General features: G+C 40.9%; 1 protein-coding gene across 9 annotated transcripts in view; it reads right to left on the bottom strand.

Moving 5' to 3' along the window:
• The window catches only part of exd3 (exonuclease 3'-5' domain containing 3), a 177,197-nt gene that overhangs the window by 131,432 nt on the left and 26,774 nt on the right, over positions 1 to 18,991 (bottom strand). For all 9 annotated transcript variants that reach the window (XM_072240618.1, XM_072240621.1, XM_072240619.1 and 6 more), the window contains 2 exons: positions 10,915 to 11,085; positions 2,065 to 2,232 (listed from right to left, as the gene is read on the bottom strand). In XM_072240618.1, coding sequence (XP_072096719.1) covers positions 2,065 to 2,232; positions 10,915 to 11,085 — 339 coding nt within the window. The remainder of the gene's footprint in view (positions 1 to 2,064; positions 2,233 to 10,914; positions 11,086 to 18,991) is intronic.

The raw sequence follows: 18,991 nt of genomic DNA, 5'->3' as shown, positions 1-18,991 counted from the left end.
TCATCCAGGACCGAGCCTGATATGAGGATATAAAGATCTTTGTCAATGCCTCAGCAATCTCCTCTCTTGCCTCTTTCAGTAACCTGGAATATATCATTTCAAACCCAGTGTTTTATCCACTTTATGCTGTTCAAGTGATCCAGCATAACTACCTTCATGATCTTAAGAAGCCCTTGCCTAAGCATGGCAAACCTCTGGCATGGGTGCCCAAGATGGCACTTGTAAACAATTTGGGGCACATGGCATGCAGTTTCTTTTTGATTCTTTAAACCTCACCCATAAAGATCATCCTTACTGCCAAATCAGCAAATGATTTTTTACAGCCCAGAACAGAGAGACAAGAAACGTCTCAAGTCAGCTAGATAATTGCGAGAACACAATGTTGGATGCTACATTCTGAAATCCTTGCAGACCTGGTTTTCAAAAATGCTTCATTTATTTAAATCGGTCTCTGTTATACATTAATTCATAGTATAACAATGAATACGTGTAAATAAGCAATAGGATTCATCCCCTTTTCTTAAGTCCATAATTATTATCACTAATTCATTAATCCATGATAATCTCTACTCAAAATTACCATGACACATGAGAGTTTTAAAAGGTTTATCACCATCTTGGGCACACACTATCAAAAAGATTTTCCAACCCTACCCTAGCACATTAGTGTGCCCCAGAATGCTTGACGTATGCTGGAAGAGAATATACAGCACAGTCTCAATGCAGCTATTTACTGAGTTGGGCAAAGATTACAACAACTCGGGCAGTGACTGAAGGAACTGATAGTTATACATTATTATGCAGTATTCCTCGATAATACATCAATACAAGCAAGTGTCCTGATGCAATCACCACAACTTGGAGCTGAGTGCCCTCAAAACTGCGGAGATACATTTTGGTTTCAGAAGAAAGGCATCTGCTCTCCACTCACTCATCATCAACAACTCTACAGTTGGCACTATTTCAACATTCAGCTTCCTGGGCATCATTGTTTCGCAGGATCTCATGTGGGAGAATCATATCTCCTTCATTAACAAAAAGGCTTGGCAGAAAATGTACTTCTTGCAGCAGCTGGTAAAATACCATCTTGCCCAGAATATACTGGTGCAATTCTACATAGAGAGCATCCTTACATCAGCCATTACTGTCTGGTTTGGTGCAGCATCCTCTCACAGCATACAAAAACTACAGCAATCAGGTCAGTAGAAAAGGTCACTGGCTGCAGTCTACCATCACTGCAGGACTTGCATTTGTCTCGGACAAAGAAGCAGGCAGGAAAGTCATTGTTGCCACGGTCACTCAGCAAATTGCCTTTTCCCTTCTGGAAGCACTATAGGGTTGGGCTAAAACAAAAACTTCACTCAGTCTTAAAAGTTTCTTATCCCACGCAGTTAATCTGAACAATTTTTCTCATTAAACCCTCCCACCCCCTCTACCTATAACCTCAGTTCACTAACTTTTATAATGCTGTTTACATTGTAAATACCTGCTGGTATTTATGCACATTTTATTCCATACCTGTACTTTAACCCCTAACTTATTTTTATTTAATCCTTTATAATTGTTCAATGTTATTTTTCTGTTGCATGTTACACCATCACACCACAGCAAATTCCTAATACTTGTAAATGTATGTGGCAAATAAAGTTGATCCTTGATTTAAAGGTCGAAGCTGCTCTGAACTGCAAAGCAGTAAAATCCTCCGGAAAAAGCAGAGGCTGGAACTGAAGAATCAAGAAATCACACTATTAATGAAGAATAGAAAACTAAACGCGTTGCCAAAGAGAATGATTGGGATCACTTATAAATTGTGGGACAAGAACCAGGTAGGTGTGTAAATTATCTTGGTCTGCAGTAGAGTACTTCTAAATGTTACTCAAATGTTTATCAAGCTGCGAGGTTTTGTTTTGGCCCCTTTCAAAGTTTTGTTCAGTTAATAACCAAAAGATATTGGCACCTGGCTGGAAAGCACCTCCCATAAATGAAACAGAACAACAGAAGTGAGGCAGTAAGTTATTAATACCTGAGGAAGTGTTTTCCATACAACAGTACGATAAACCTCACCTCCTTATACTTCGTTTTGATACACAGATCCTTGATCAGACTGAGCAGAGAGGCTGAGTCAGCTTGATCCACTTCAAATACAGAAATCAGCTGGTCAAACAAGTTGGTTGGCACCACGGTGAACAAAGAGAAGACTCTCGTCTGCAGCATGTTTCGCTTCTGACATGGCTTTAGCGGAAGTAAATGGTGTGGACAGAAAAAACAATAGGAAGAAGCATTAAGTTTTATTCCCAAACCACTGATAAAACTTACTCATCAGTCTCAAACAAATTATCAGCAATAATCACTATTCATACACAATCACCACTTTACACACACACACTGATAACATGCACATGTAACTATCAATTTTCTTTAATTAACAATATTTGCACACTGTCAATAATCTTCCAACAGCACCAACTATAAAGGATGACACAATTACTAACGAACACCCAATACAAACAAAATCAATTATTGTCTACTACAACCACCAAGACTACATGATGATTTATTAAATACCTCCACATTAGAACCCATCACACTCAGAACTTTGGTGGTGCCAGACTGTTACATTTTCCAGGCTATTGGAGGTTATTTCATTAATACCACAATATGCATTTAATTCACAGCATTTTAATACATTTTCTGCTTTGAGTCAATCGATTGGACCATGTTCAGGGATTCATCTTTGGATCTGAATGAATTTTCCATAGCCATCGCCAGCTTCAAGATCTGTGTGGATGAGTATATACCTTCAAGAACACAAGTTTTCCCAAACCAGAAGCCCTAGTCTGCTGAGGGCTAAATTTGTAGCATTCAAGACTGAATTTGTAGCATTTTTTTTGGCTGACCAATCAAATCGAAAGAGGAGGCTACACATAGGCCGGGGTGAGAGATATAAAAATGAGCTTTTGTGGGCTCTTGACTTTTTCCAGCAGCCCAATCGAATCGTGATTCATTAGCAAAGGCAAATAATAAGGTAGTGACAAAGCGGAGCAGCAATTACGTGAGTGGACCAGTCTTAGAGTGGGAAGGCTTTGGTGAAACAGGCTTGGGCAAGGTAAGCATCCATTAAGTTTCTTCTTCATTCTTCATCTGTTAGTGTATAGTTAGTGCAGTGAAAATGGCTCTAGGGGAAATCTGGGAGTCCTCCAGCCTCCAGGATATCCAGGTGCACTGAGCTACAGCTCCTCAGAGAACGTGTTAAGGAACTGGAGCTGCAGATCAATAACCTTTGGCTTGTAAGTGAAACTTAAGAAATGATAGATTAGGAGCTACAGTGAGGCAGTCACCCCCAATTTGATAGCGTGATGGGAACCGGAGTGATAGGGCTGAGGATAGGGCAGTTGGAATACAAGTCAATGCATTAAGTAGTAAGACTGTGAGAAAGGACAGGCAGATGATAGGGCAAAATTGCAGTCAGTGGGATGAGTTGCAGTGTAACATGGGGACAAGATCAAAAAGGGTGATGAATACAGGGCTGAAGGTGTTACATTCGAATGGTCACCGTTTAGGGAATGAGGTACATGATCTTGCAGTGCATTTAGAGATTGGTAGGTATGATTGTTATGGCCATCACTGAGTCACGGCTGAAAGAAGATAGGTGGGAGCTTAACATCCAAGGATACACATCATATCAAAAGAAAAGGCAAGTAGGCATAGGGGATAGGATGGCTCTGTCGGTTAAAAAACGAAATCAAGTCCTTGGAAAGAGGTGACAAAGGACTGGAAGATGTAACATTCTTGTGGATAGAGTTATGAAACTGCAAGGGTAAAAAGACCCTGATGGGGGTTATACACAGGGCTCTGAATAGCAGCCAGGATGTAGGTTACAAATTACAGCGGGATATAGAAAACGCACGTCAAAAAGGCAATGTTATGATAGTCATATGAATATCAGGTTGGTGCTAGATCTTGAGAGAGAATTTGTAGAATGCCTACGAGATGGCTTTTTAGAGCAGCCTGTGGATTTGATTAGGAAGCGCAAGGTAAAGGAACCATTAGGAGGCAGTGATCACAACATGACAGGTTTCACCCTGTAATCTGAGAGAGAGAAGCTAAAATCAGATGTATCAGTATTACAGTGGAGTAAAGGGAATTAGGGAGGCATGAAAGAGGATCCAGACAAAGTTGATTGGAAGGGGACACTAGCAGAACAGCAATGGCTGGAGTTTCTGGAAGAAATTCAGAAGGCGCAGGATAGATACATCCCAAAAAAGTCATATTTTAAAGGCAACTGTGGCTGACGAGAAGTCTAAGACAAAATTAAAGCAAAATAGGGCATAAAATAGAGCAAAAACTAGTGGGAAGTCAAAGGATTGAGAAGTTTTTAAAAAACAACTAAAGGTAACTAAAATGTCATAAAGAAGGAAAAGATGAAATATGAGGGAAAGCTAGCTAATAATATCAAAGAAGATATACCAAAAGTATTTTTCAGATATATAAAGAGTTGAAAAGACATGAGAGTAAATATCGGACCACTGGAAAATGACACTGGAGAGGTAGTAATGGGGAATAAGGAAATGGCGCACAAACTAAATGAATATTTTGATTCCATCTTCACTGTGGACCCAACTAGTGATGTAGTGGCATCAGCGCCAGACTTCACGACAAAAGGTCCCGAGTTCGAATCCAGCCGGCTTCCCTGCACACTTTCCATCTGTGCTGGGTTACGAGCTGGTGATCTTTTTGAAAACTCACCCAGCAGAAAGCAATGGCAAACCACTGCTGTATCTTGCCTCGTACGCAGTTCCCCACGACATCAGAGAGGCGTGGAGGGAAATCATCCACTAACTGGAGAAACTCCGGATGCAACATACTTTTCCTTTCCTTCACTGTGGAAGACACTAGCAGAGTGTATCGGGGGCAGAAGCGAGTGTAATTGCTATTACTAAGAAGAGCTTGTCTGGGAAGTTGTGAGGTTTTAAGGTGGATAGGTCACCTAGACCAGATGGACTATACTGCAGGGTTCTAAAAGAAGTGTTTGGGGAGATTATGGAAGCATTGGTAATGATCTTTCAAGAATCATTAGATTCTGGAATGGTTCCAGAAAACTGAAAAACAGCAAATGTCACTGCACTCTTCAAGAAGGGAGGGAGGTAGAAAAATGTCTATTATAGGCAGGTGGCAAAGAGTGAGAATAAAGGGGGTCTTTTCTGCTTGGCTGCCGAGGGGTCAGTTTATGTTGTATGTCAAATGATTTGGATGACAGAATTGATGGTTGTAGCCAAGTTGTGGATGATACTAAGATAGATGGAGGGGCAGGTACTGTTGAAGTAGTAAGAGAGGCTGAGAAGGACTTGGACCAATTAGGAGAATGGGCAAAGAAGTGGTACATGGAATACACTGTTGAGTAGTATATGGCCATGCTCTTGGTTGAAAGAACAAAAGTTTAGACTACTTTCTAAACGGAGAGAAAATTTGAAAATCTGCGATGCAAAGAAACTTGGGAGATATCCTAAAGGTTAACATGCAGCTTGAGTCTGCGGTAAGGAAGGCAAAAGTAATGTTAGCATTCATTTCAAGAGGACTAGAATATAAAAGAAAGGATGTAGTGCTGAGGTTTTTATAAGGCACTGGTGAGGCTTCACAGAGTATTGTGAGCAGTTTTGCGCCCTCTATATAAGACAGGGTGTGTTGACATTGGAGAGGGTGCAGATGAAGTTCATGAGAATGATTCCTGGAATGAAACAGTTATCGAATGGGAAGGATCTTACTGAAACTTAATGAATGTTGCAAGGCCTAGATAAAGTGGATGTGGAGTGGCGGTTTCCTATAGTGAGGGGAGTAGAGGACCAGACGGCACAGCCTCATAATAGAATAGGTGTTCCCAACCTTTGATATGCCATGGACCAATACCATTAAGCAAGGGGTCCGCAGATCCCAGGTTGGGAACCCCTGAAATAAAAGGACATCCACTTAGAATAGAGATGAGGAGGAATTTCTTTAGCCAGAAGGTGGTAGATCTGTGGAATTCTGTTCCACAGGCAACTGTGGAGGACAGATCATTGGGTGTATTGAAGACAGAGGGTGATCATCTTGATTAGTCAGAGTGTGAAAGGTTACGGGGAGAAGGCAAGAAAATGGGGTTGATAGGCAAAATGGATCAGCCATGATGAACTGATCCGAATGGCCGAGCCGATGGTCCGAATGGCCTAATTCTGCTCCTATCTCTTATGGTCTTTTGGACTGGTGATGGTTATCAAAGGGGATCATTATCAACTTCAGGAGAACTCACACCACACTTTACATCAGTGGTATAGCAGTGAAAATTATGAGCAGTTTCAAACTCCTGGGAGTGCACATCACACAACCTCTCACGATCCCAGAACACATTTGACACAATCAAGGAAACTCACTAATGCCTCCACTTTTTGAGATTGAAGAGAGCTGGACTGTGTACATCAGTGCACAAAACCTTTTACAGATGCGCAGTACACAGCATCCTAATGTACTGCATCATTGAACAGTACATAAACTGCACAGCAGCAGACAGGAAGACTCTACAACGGGTAGTCAAAGCTGCCCAATGCATCACTGGCACCAGACTACCCACCATCAAGGACATATATACAGAAATGTGCTGGGAAAAGGCCAACAATATCACGAAGGACCTCACCCATCCTGCTCATGGACTGTTTGCCCTCTCCCATCAGGGAGGAGGCTATGTAGCATCCATACCACAACCACCATCTCAAAATCAGTTACCTTCCCTAAGCAGTAAGGCTGATCTATTCCTCCACTCACTAACCCACTCCACCACACCCTGCAGCCACCACTTTCCTGTCAGAGTCCCCTTATGTAGACACCCCTGTACCTTGCGTCACTTTATGTACATATAAGTAATCTGTGTACATAAACTATCTTACCTATTTATACATTCTGGTTTTTATTATTGTATTCTTTAACTTAGTGTGTGTTTGTATATATTGCATTGGATCTGGAGTAACAATTATTTTGTTCTCCTTTACACTTGTGTACTAGAAGTGACAATAAGCAATTTTGAATCTTGGTGATCCAGAGCTATTGTAAGGAGACACCTAATTGTATAAATGGCACTGATGCTTCACTCCATAATGAGCTTAATAGATTTTATCCACACTTTGAAGGGTAACAGGCTGCAGCTGCATCCTGTGCTACATCTAGGTCAATTATATGTGGTACACTCATCAAATGAATGAGCTCCAATAGCTAGATTTGGGAACTTGTTCAGTGGCTAACATCTTACACCTCATCTGAAAGATTGAGTGTATGTAGACAGCACATCCCAGCAGTTGCTCACCCCAAAATGTAAGCTTTCACTTGTAGAAAAACAGGAAGCCCAGGGAGAAGGAATGGGAGTTGCCCAAGTGCATCATGTTCATCACTTACAAACACCGGACACCGGAGAAAGCACTATTACTTCATAGGAGTATAGCAAGTGCAAGCCCGTGATGTGCTGCCTCAGCTGTACAAGGTAGGGATACAAAATACAGCAGATGGGCATAAATGCAATTAAATGGCTGAAGATGCGTTTTTAGAACGATGTGTTGTCTTTTTAACATCATGATTAAGGACGTTGTTGAATGATTGTAGAGTATTCAGAAGGGTCTGACTGATGGCCACAGTTCACATCCACAGACATAAGTGTTGGGAGCTGGGAAAGAGATTAAACACTTCAAGTGAAGTGCTTTCCAGATATAATTGGTGTCACAGACCAGTGAACAAAGAATTGAGAATAGGGCAAATGAGCATGCTATCAAGAGCAAAGTCAATGGGGACACAAGAGGAAAATGGAATTAATGTAGACAGTGCTTAGTAGTAGGTATGGATGTGTTGGGCCAAAGGGCCTGTTTCCACATTGTACGACTCTTGATAATCAATGATCATTCTCATTCACATACAATCAGAGATTAGGGCCTCTCAGAGAAAACTAGTCTCTTGGTAATCTCAATAATACTGACATGCATTCAATTACTATTGACCAGCACCATTCTCTCACAATTAATACTGATTAATAAAATCAATTACCATTGATCAGTAATACTCACAGGCACAACCAATTATAATTGATTTGATACCCCACATGCAGTTATCAGTCACATGACAAAAATAACAGTGACAGCATTACTGACACATCCATCATTTATTGCTGCTCACACCAAGATCAATTACCATTGGTCAGCAGTACACTACATTATCAACACCACCCACATACACCGTCTATTAGCATTTATTAATATTATTCACATCGACAATCAACTATTAATAATCAGCACTGCTTACACAAGCTGATCAACTATCATTAATCAGAAATTCTAGAAAGTCTGCAGATGTTGGAAATCCAGAGCAACGCATACAAAATGTTAGGGGAACTCAGCAAGTCAGGCAGCATCTATGGAAATAAATTATTGACATTTTGGGTCGAGACCCTTCGTCAGAACTGAGAAGGAATTGGGAGAATTTACAAAAAGCATTTCTGGGGTATTTGTGTGATTACCATTAATCAGAACTAATGAGATATATAATTAACTATTACACTTTAGCGATGCTTACATCTAATTATCATTTCAATTCAAGATACAGTATGGTAACATCCATGCCGCATGATTACACCCATGTGACCAATTAACCTATTAACCCATACCTCTTTGGAATGTGGGAGGAAACCCACACAATCATGGGAAGAACATACAAACTCCTCAGACAGCGCCAGAACTGAACCCGGTAGCTGGAGCTGTAATTAGTGTTGTTACGCTAACCACTAAACTACCACCCCACCCCAATCATTACCCATCACTGCACATAATCAAATTAGCAATATTACTCACGCACAAGATTGGTTATGCTTGATCAGCACCATTCACAGGATCAATTACCATTGATAAGTGGGACTACCCACTGATCAATTATCATTGGTCAATATTAAGTCAACACATAACACAGGGATACACAGGGATGCAATTGTTCTCATTAATCAGTGATACATGTTATTGATAAGTTTGACCATGTAAGCAACAGATAATGAATAGCACTGCTCATACTAAACCAACTTAATTTGATCATCGTTGAAAACTATTTGCAAAAGTGATCAATTGACATTGATCAAAGCTACTCATACACATAATTATTACTGAAATGATCAAAATCACTACTCATCCGATGAGCTGGACTTTAAGCACATAGTTGAAAGAGCGATTTTCTTAATGATCAAAGGCATACAGGGTCAATTATTATCAATCAGCAATAATCACACAGGACTAATTATTTATTATCTGTACTCATATACAAGCAATTATTGATGCAATTGATTATCACTGAACAGCACAACTCACACAAAAGCAATGATCTTTGCTTGGTGATACTAACATGTGATTGATCATACATCAGCATAATCATCTTCTCTCAGCACTGCTCACAACTAATTGCATTTATTCAGTAAAACATTCAGACAATCTATTATCAATGACCAGTGCCACTCAATTATTGAGCTATGCTATCCACATATGATCAATGGCAGTCACAGACATAGCCAGTAGTCAGTGACCAGCAAAACTCTCACACGTTAAATTGATTAGCACTACTCACACACAATCAATTGTCATAGGCCAGCATTACCCATGCACTGGATGCAGCTCAGGGACAGTTCACTTGGTTGATTCCAGTGAAGGAGGGCCTGGTATTTACAGAAAGGTTGAGCAAGCTGGGCCTTATATAAATGAGAAATTATCTCATTGAAACATGAAAGATTCTGAAAGGGCATGAATGTTGAGAAGATGGTTTTTCTTGGTGGGAACACCGAGAACTATGGGGTACAGTTTCAAAAAATAGGGTCTTCTGTTTAATACAGAGATAAGGATGGATTCCTTGTTTCAGAGAGTTGGGATCCTTTACAATCTTTGCCCCAGGGCACCGTAGATGCAGAGTCATTAAGTATTTTCAACACAGAAGTTGATAGACAAATGAGTCAGGACTTAAGAGAGAACACAAGAAAGTGATGTTGGGGCCAGAATTGGACTGATCATCATCCTGATGAATGGAGAAGTAGACTTGAAGGATTAATTTTTCCTCTTGCTCAGTTTCTTATGTTCTTTTGCTCTTATGATCATTAATCATCACCATTCACTCACACTATCAAATGTTATTGAACAGCTATGCTCATACACACTAATTGATCGATACTACTTGCATGCGGTGGGTCAATTATCACTGATGAATCACAATCAAGTATCACTTATCAGTACTCATAAACATGTAACTAACAGTGAGCACGTCTGATGTATGCAATCAATTATCTTTCATCAGCACTACTCAAATACAATTATCAATGATCTGATGATCAGCAGCATTTACTCATAACCAGTAATGTCCGCTCATGCACAATCCCCAATCATTGACCAGCAACTCACACACAAAGTATTGATCAGCTATTGTTATATAACCACATTACTGAGCAGTACTTCCCTCACATGGTTAATTAGCAGTCTTTTTATGTCTCATTGTATGCCTCAGTAACTAAGGGAGGACAGTTGCTCAAATATTCAGAGGAACCTTTGTATCAACTGACTTCACCCTTATATATATTTGGGTTCATGTATAGTCAACACCCAGACAGGCAGAGACACACACAATGACACACAAGTTTCATGATGTATTTTTAAAAATTGCAAATACGTTCATATTAAGAGGAAAGAAAAACAAGAAACCACCACATTTTGTCCACAAGTTACTGCTTTCCAGTCCAGTCTGTGGTGCTTTTTTTTTTGCAATAATAGTGACTATGCACCCCACCACCCCAGTTCTGATCGCCCCACCTTCAAACCTAACTAACCCTGTGATACAGCTCCGAATACAATCTCAATGAGCAGAATTAGTTGCTCCTTTGCCAACCTGATAAGATCTTGCATTCTCGTTTATCCAAATATTAAATTGGCCAATAAGGAAATATGCCAGGGACTGTTTTTTTCCCCTTTTCCAGTCACTGCAGTTCTCCAGCATCACCAGGAGACCCTCCACTGGATCAGTGAGGGAGGCAAATCCTCGCATTGCTTCTTCCGGGAGCTGCGGAGACAAAGAGAGGGTGAACAAAACAAAAGGAAAGCCCTTGATCTAAACATCACAAAAAGAGCCTACTAATTTATTCAGCGAGGTAACTGTTACTCCCTGTCCCCCATCCCACTTGCTGTGACAGTGCACGGCAATTCAGATTCCTTAACACTTCATTTCATTTCAACATCAGCCTGTGCAAAGGCAATTGTCTGCACTAATTAACCCGTAAACATGCACAGTGCCACAATGTCCTGCACCATTTCAGACAAAAGGTGCTTTCAACGCCTGGCAGTCACAGGGCAGACAGACGCTTTATAGGGAGCTGCTTCATAGATCAAATTCCTTCAAACCCTTGGTTGGAGGAAACGAAGAATGACGACATGAAACTAGCTGGAAGAACAAATGCGCTGACTATCTTTCTGCAGCATGAATGTTCTGTCTATCTCACTCAAGCCTAGCCTCCAACAATAAATGTTCACAGCAAAACCTTGGTAAGCACAGTCTGCTTCTCATAATCAGTTCTCAGTTAAAATAGATAGCAATGATAAATTCACCACCCCTTTTAAATTATTAACATAAATGTGGAAAAGAATGACTGAAGATCATCAAGACATCATATTTGACACAAAAACTCATTGTTACTAGGTACATCATGTTTTGGTAGAGCAATTCAAAATTCAAAGTAAATGTATTATCGAAGTACATATATGTCACCATATAAAATTCTGAGATTAATTTTCCTGCAGGCATTCTCAATAAATCCAATAACCATAATAGAATCAATGAAAGACTGTACCAACAGGACAGACATAGTGTGCAAACTGTGCAAATACAAAAAGAAAGAAGAAAAAATAATTATCATAATAAATAAACAATAAATATCAAGAACATGAGGTTAAGAGTCCTTGAAAGTGAGCCCATAGGTTATGGGAAGAGTTCAGTGATGGGGCAAGTGAAGTTGAGTGAAGTTATTTTCTCTGGTTCAGGAGTCTGATGGTTGAGGTGTAATAACTGTTCCTCAACCTACTAGTGCGAGTCTTGGGACTCCATACCTTCTTCCTGATGGCAGCAGTGAAAAGAGAGCATAATCTGGGTGGTGGGGGTCCCTGATGATGGATGCTGCTTTCCTGAGATAATGCTCTGTGTACAACCAAAAGACATAGGAGCAGAATTAGGCCATTCAGCCCATCGAGTCTGCTCCGCCATTCCATCCTGGCTGATCCCAGATCCCAGATCCCATTCAACCTCATCCACCTGCCTTCTCACTATATCCTTTGATGCCCTGACCAATCAGGAAATGATCAACTTCCACCTTAAATATATCCACAGACTTGGCCTCCACCGCAGTCTGTGACAGAGCATTTCACAGATTCACTACTCTCTGGCTAGAAGAATTCCTCCTTACCTCTGTTTTAAAGGGTGGCCCCTTAATTATAGTCATAGTCATACTTTATTGAGCCTGAGGGAAATTTTGAGGCTGTACCTTCTAGTTTTGGATACTCCCACCATAGGAAACATCCTCTAGTCCTTTCAACATTCAGTAGGTTTCAATGAGATCCTGCCACATACTTCTAAATTCCAGTGAGAATAGCATATACCCCTTCATTCCCAGAATCATCCTCATGAATGTCCTCTGGACTCTCTCCCATGACAACACATCCTTTCTGAGATATGGGGTGCAAAACTGTTGACAATACTCCAAGTGCGGCCTGCCTAGTGTTTTATACAGCCTCAGCATTATCTACTCACTTTTACATTCTATTCCCCTTGAAATAAATACCAACATTGTATTTGTCTTCTTTACCACAGACTCAATCTTAAATTAAACTTTTGAGAGTTTTGCACAAGGACTCCTAAGTCCCTCTGCACCTTTGATGTTTGAACCTTCTCTCTGTTTGGATAATAGTCCATACTATTGTTCCTTTTACCAAAATGAATTATCATACATTTCCCAACACTGCATTCCATATTCCACTTTTTTGCCCATTATTCCAATTTGTCTAAGTCCTGCTGCAATCGCATTGCTTCCTCAGCACTACCTACCCCTCCACCTATCTTCGTACTATCTGCAAACTTTGCCACAAAACCATCAATTCCATTATCCAAATCATTGACAAACAATGTGAAAAGTAGTGTTCCCAATGCTGACCCCTAAGGAACATCACTAGTCACCAGCAGCCAACCAGAAAAGGCCCCTTTTATTTCCACTCCCTGCCTCCTGCCTGTCAGCCATTCCTCTATCCATGCCAGTATCTTTCCTGTAACGCCATAGGATTTTATCTTGTTAAGCAGCCTCATGTGTGGCACCTTATCAAACACCTTCTGAAAATCCAAGTAAATGACATCCATTATCTCTCCTTTGTCCACTCTGCTTGTTACTTCCTCGAAGAACTCTAACACATTTGTCAGGCAAGATTTCCCTTTTCAGAAACCATGCTGACTTTGACTTATTTTATCATTAGTCTCCAAGTACACTGAAACCTCATCCTTAATAATGGACTCCAACACTTTCTCAACAACGGAGGTTAGGCTAGCTGGCCTAAAGTTTCCTTTCTTTTGCCTGTCTCCCTTCTTAAAGAGTGGAGTGACATTTGCAATTTTCCAGTAGGCCGGCACCATGCCAGAATCAAGCAATTCTTGAAAGATCAAGTGTAGATGTGCTCAGTGGTGAGGAGGGCTTTACCCATGATGGACTGGACTGTATCCACTACTTTTTGTAGGATTTTCCATTTAAGGGTATTGATGTTTCCATAGCAGACCATGATGCAGCCCATAAATATACTCTCCACCACACATCTATAGAAATGTGTCCAAGTTATAAATGTCATGCTGAATCTTTGCGAACTCCTAAGGAAGTAGAGGCAATGTTGTGCTTTCTTCATGATTGTACTTACGTGCTGGGCCCAGATCAAGTCCTCTGAAATGACAACTCTGAGGAATTTTAAGTTGCTGACTCTCTCCGCCTCTGATCCCCGATGACGACTGGCTCATAAACCTCATTTTCTCCTCCCGAGGTCAATATCAGCTTCTTGTCTTGCTGATGTTGAGTAAGGGGTTGTCAAATGCACAGGAATGTACGAAGCTACAGACTAGTAGTCTCAGCCCAACATACCACTGGCACATCCCTCCCTACCATTTATAGTATCTGCTGGAAATGCTGCCTCAAAAAGGCAACCTCTGTCATCAAAGATACCAACCAAGCCATATCATGTTCTTGCAGTTACCATCAAGCAAGAGGTACAGAAGCCCACACCACCAAGTTCAACAACAGCTACTTCCCTTCAACTAACCAGCAGAACCTTAATCATTACAGCTAGCAACACTATTACCCTTTTGCACTAAAATAGACTTGGCTTTTTGTATTTTCTAATTGTGTCCTTTTTTTGTAAAAAATAGTGTATAACGTTTTTTGTCTTGTGGATGCTCTTGTGATTCTGCAGCAGGAAGCATGACTTTCACAATCCCAGGAGTACTGAGGCCTGTGGATACATCCTCTCCTCATGGTTGGGGTGATAGTGACTCTGCATCTAGATCAATGGGATCATTTAGCTCTCACCGTGAATATCTGTGTACAGTTGCAAGAAAAAGTTTGTGAACCCTTTGCAGTTACCAGGTTTTCTACATTAATTACTCATAAGATGTGGTCTGATCTTCAGCTAAGTCACAATAATAGACAAACGCAATCTGCCTTAACTAATAACACACAAACAATTGTACTTCTTCTCATCAATACAGAGTACACCATTTAAACAACCCCAGTCTAGGTTCAAAAAAGTATGTGGACCTCTGGGGTAATGCCTTCTACAAAAGCTATTTGGGGTCAGGCGTTTCAGTCAATGAGATGAAATTGGAGGTGTGGGTTGTACAGATGCCCTCCCCTAAAAAAAAGACACACAAATTCAGACTACTGAAAGAGCCTGCTCTTCTTAAGATAGATCTGTTTATGTGCACCATGCCTCGATCAAAACAACTTTCAGAGGACCTTGGAAGAAGAATTATAGAGCTGCATGAAGCAGGAAAAGGCTACAAAAGCATTTCTAAAGACCTGAGTGTTCATCCATCCACAGTGAGAGAAATTGTCTACAAATTGGAGGAAATTCAGTACTGTTGCTATTCTCCTGAGGAGTGGACATCCTGCAAAGATCACACCAAGAGCACAACGTGTAATGCTGAAGGAGGTGAAAAAGAACCCAAGGGTAACAGCAAGAGACCTGCAGAAACCTCTTAGAATGTGCTAAAGTCTCTGTTCATGTATCCACTATAAGAAAAACACTGAACAAGAATGATGTTCATGGAAGAACAACATGGAGGAAACCACTGTTCTCCAAAAAAATATTGCTGCACATCTCAAGTTTGTAAAATGCCACCTGGATGTTCCATGATGCCTCTGGAACACTGTTCTGTGGACAAATGAGACAAAAAGTTGAACTTTTTGGCAGAAGTGCACACCACTATGTTTGGAGGAAAAAGGGCACTGCACACCAACACCAAAACCTCATCCCAACTGTGAAGCATGATGGAAGGAGCATCATGGTTTGGGACTGCTTTGCTGCCTCAGGGCCTTGACAGCTTGCAATCGTTGAGGAAACAATGAATTCAAAATTGTATCAAGACATTTTACAGGAGAATGTCAGGATAGCAGTCCACAACCTGTATACAGCTTAATATAAGTTGGATGATTCAACAAGACAATGATCTGAAACACAAGAGTAAATCAACAACAGGATAGTTTAAAAAGAAGTAAATTAGTGTTTTGGAATGGCCAAGTCAGAATCCAGACCTTGAGATGCTGTAGGATGAACTGAAGACGGCTGTTCATGCAAGGTATCCCAGAAATATTGATGAACTGGAACAGTTCTATATGGAGGAATGGTCTAAAATTCCTCCTTGCTGTTGTGCAAGTCCAATCAGCAGCTACAGGAAACATTTGCCAGAGGTTATTGCTGCTAAAGGCAGTTCTACCAGTTATTAATATAAGGATTCACATACTTTTTCCAGCCTGGACTGTGAATGGTTACACAATATGTTCAATAAAGACCTGGAAAGTACAATTATTTGTGTGTTATTAGTTTAGGCAGATTGTGTTTGCATATCATCATGACTTAGATGAAGATCAGACCACATTTTATGGTAATTAATGCAGAAAACCAGGCAACTGCAAAGGGTTCACAAACTTTCCCTTGCACTGTATATGGGCAGGAGGTGAACCAACAAAGCACAGAATCAGTCACATTTATTTTATATAGAGACTCAGTGTGGAATAAGCCCTTCTGGCTCTTCAAGCTGTGCTGTCCAGCAACCTAATCACAGGACAACTTACAATGACCAATTAACCTACCAACCGGTACGTCTTTGGAATGTAGGAGGAAATCGGAGCACCTGGAGGAAACTCATCCAGTCACAGGAAGAACATACAAACTCCTTACAGGCAGTGATAGGAATTGAACCCGGGTCGCTGGTACTGCAAAGTGCTGTGCTAACCACTACACTACCGTGCTGTCCCATGGAACATTGTGGTCTAGGGGAATAGTGTTATTGTGGGCACTCACACTCAGAGTTGTGTTATTGACGTTTACTATGGAGATGCAAACTCCCTAGAGTTTTTTTCTTTCTATTATTAAGCATTTCTAATAATGATGTACGCATTTTGTAAAGAAAGTGTGGATTAATGCTACAAATGGGTGCCACGGTTGCATAGCGGTTAACGTGATCTATTACAGTGTGATTAAATCAGGGGGTTGCTGGGCGGCGTGGCTCAAAGGGCCTATTTCCTGCTGCATCTCCATAAATAAATTTTTAAAAAATAATACAACATCAATACACACAAAATGCTGGTGGTCAGGCAGCATCTATGGAAAAGAGTAAACAGTTGACATTTCGGGCTGAGACCCTTTAGGACTCCATCAACATCACACAATAAGATGTCCAATAATACAACCACAACAGCAGAACCCCAATAACACAAACATCTAAAATATCACAGAATAAAACCTGGTGACGCAACTCCTAAAGAGTGAGATCCCTGATAACACACATAACACAGAGTGAGACTTCAATAACGTACATTTCCACAGAGGCTCCCAATTACACAAAACCCCACAGAATGAGATCTTCAATAACATAACTCCAACAGACTGACAGCACAATAACACAAACTCTCTTAAAGTATGACCTTCATGGCGCAAGTTCCCACTAAGTGAAAGAAAAACAATCACTTCTTTAACTAAACTCCAGATTTTATTGAAGAACCAAACTCTGAAATCTTTGGAAAAGGACTGCTTTTACAGAGACCTAAATGCAGGAATTTGTTGAGGAAAACTTAATTCTTTATGGAATACACTCAGGAATTTGTGATGTAGGACAGTTCCTCTTTTTAACTAAACTCAAGAATTTGTTTGCTTCTGTAGAGAACTAATTTTAGATATCTAGTGAGTGTGGGATTCTGATGCTCAGAGAAAAAGGATGCTGCTCTATTCCTTTGTGAAAAAAAGAGCAGTCTTGGGAAACTGGGAAACCTGGGGAGCTGGGAGGAGGAATAACAGAGTGAAAGATGTTGAGATGCTACATCACTGAAATACATGAACTGGTTGTTGCCAGCACAAGGCAAGTAGCCAGTCTGAGGTTTGTTGCTGAGTGGTTTTCTTTTTAAGCTCTGTGTATTTCTAGCACGTGAATTAATCCAATCAATGGAGGTATATTCAGCCATGTCAACCACATGGAATGCACAATTGTGCCATGTGGGAACTCCAGAACGTTTCACACATCCTGACCAACCTCAGGTATGGGAAACATCGACGACTAAAGAAGTTCGAGCTCCTGGTTTTGGAGCTGACATCACAGCAGACCAAAGATAAAGGACTGTTACATGAATTGCACATTTTAGGAAATTGTCATCCCACAACTCAAGAGAGTGTAGACAGAGAGGAACTGACAAAGAACATATTTATGGAGATTCTTAAAAATGTCTTGAACTCATAGCAGTTCTGAGCATGGATGGGGATTTGCTTCCCATGAAAAAGTAGCCACAGCCAAGACCACAGCAATGTAGTTTGGCTGTACAGGACACACCTCTTCACTTTTCCTATCTATATCACCTTGCTGCCTCTTTGCATATTGGGGATTTAATTGTTAGGACATCTGATAGGCAGCGTTGCATCAGTTGTAATCTAGTTTGGTTATTTGCCTCACTGGTATGAGTATTAAGGATATGATTGAGTGATAGCAGAACATTCGTCCAAAAATACAGGGAAGCGCAGTACATAGCAGATGAGTTTAAAGCAGAGAAAAACACATGATATTTTTGCTATTACTGAAATGTAGCTTAAAAAGAGAAAAATTATCACTTGGTCAGATCACTTTCTGATGCAATAGAGGGGTAAGAGGTGCAGACTGTGGTGACACCAGGTGGGTGAGAGAGAGGGCAGTGGGCAGAGAAGTGAGGTGAGAGCCAGTCGGGGGTTTGAGAAGCAAGGGCAAGAAAAGCAGGAAAAGGAAGTAATAGGAGTGGAGAAAAGAGACAGTGACTGTAACGGTGAGAAGAATGGACGGGCAAGAAGAACAGGCAGGGAGGCCGAGAACAGTACCACTGTGGGTGCTGAAAGGAGTGGTGGCAGCAGGGCAGCAAGGGAGATGGGGAGGAGAGAAGGGAGGGGTGAGAGGATAATGTAGCTCATATATATTTCACATGCATAAGAACAGGAAGAATCGACAGTCTTCATACTGACTAGCCCTCACTTAAGGGCTAGTAAATCCCTGCTGCAACTGTTAAAATGTTTGGGTCACAGATATTGGGATGAGATGGTGAACGGGGAGATAAATGAACAGGTGTCATGACTGTATGGCAGGTGTAACAACCACAAAGCAGGCTGTCTTCATTCCTACATATTCACCTGAAGAGTCTGTCCTTCCTCTGGAAAGC

The sequence above is a fragment of the Mobula birostris genome, chromosome 22 (genome assembly GCF_030028105.1).
Source record: "Mobula birostris isolate sMobBir1 chromosome 22, sMobBir1.hap1, whole genome shotgun sequence".
In the NCBI taxonomy this organism is placed as follows: domain Eukaryota; kingdom Metazoa; phylum Chordata; class Chondrichthyes; order Myliobatiformes; family Myliobatidae; genus Mobula; species Mobula birostris.
The sequence above is the reverse complement of the archived record's forward strand: the minus strand, read 5'-3'. Positions and strand labels throughout refer to the sequence as shown.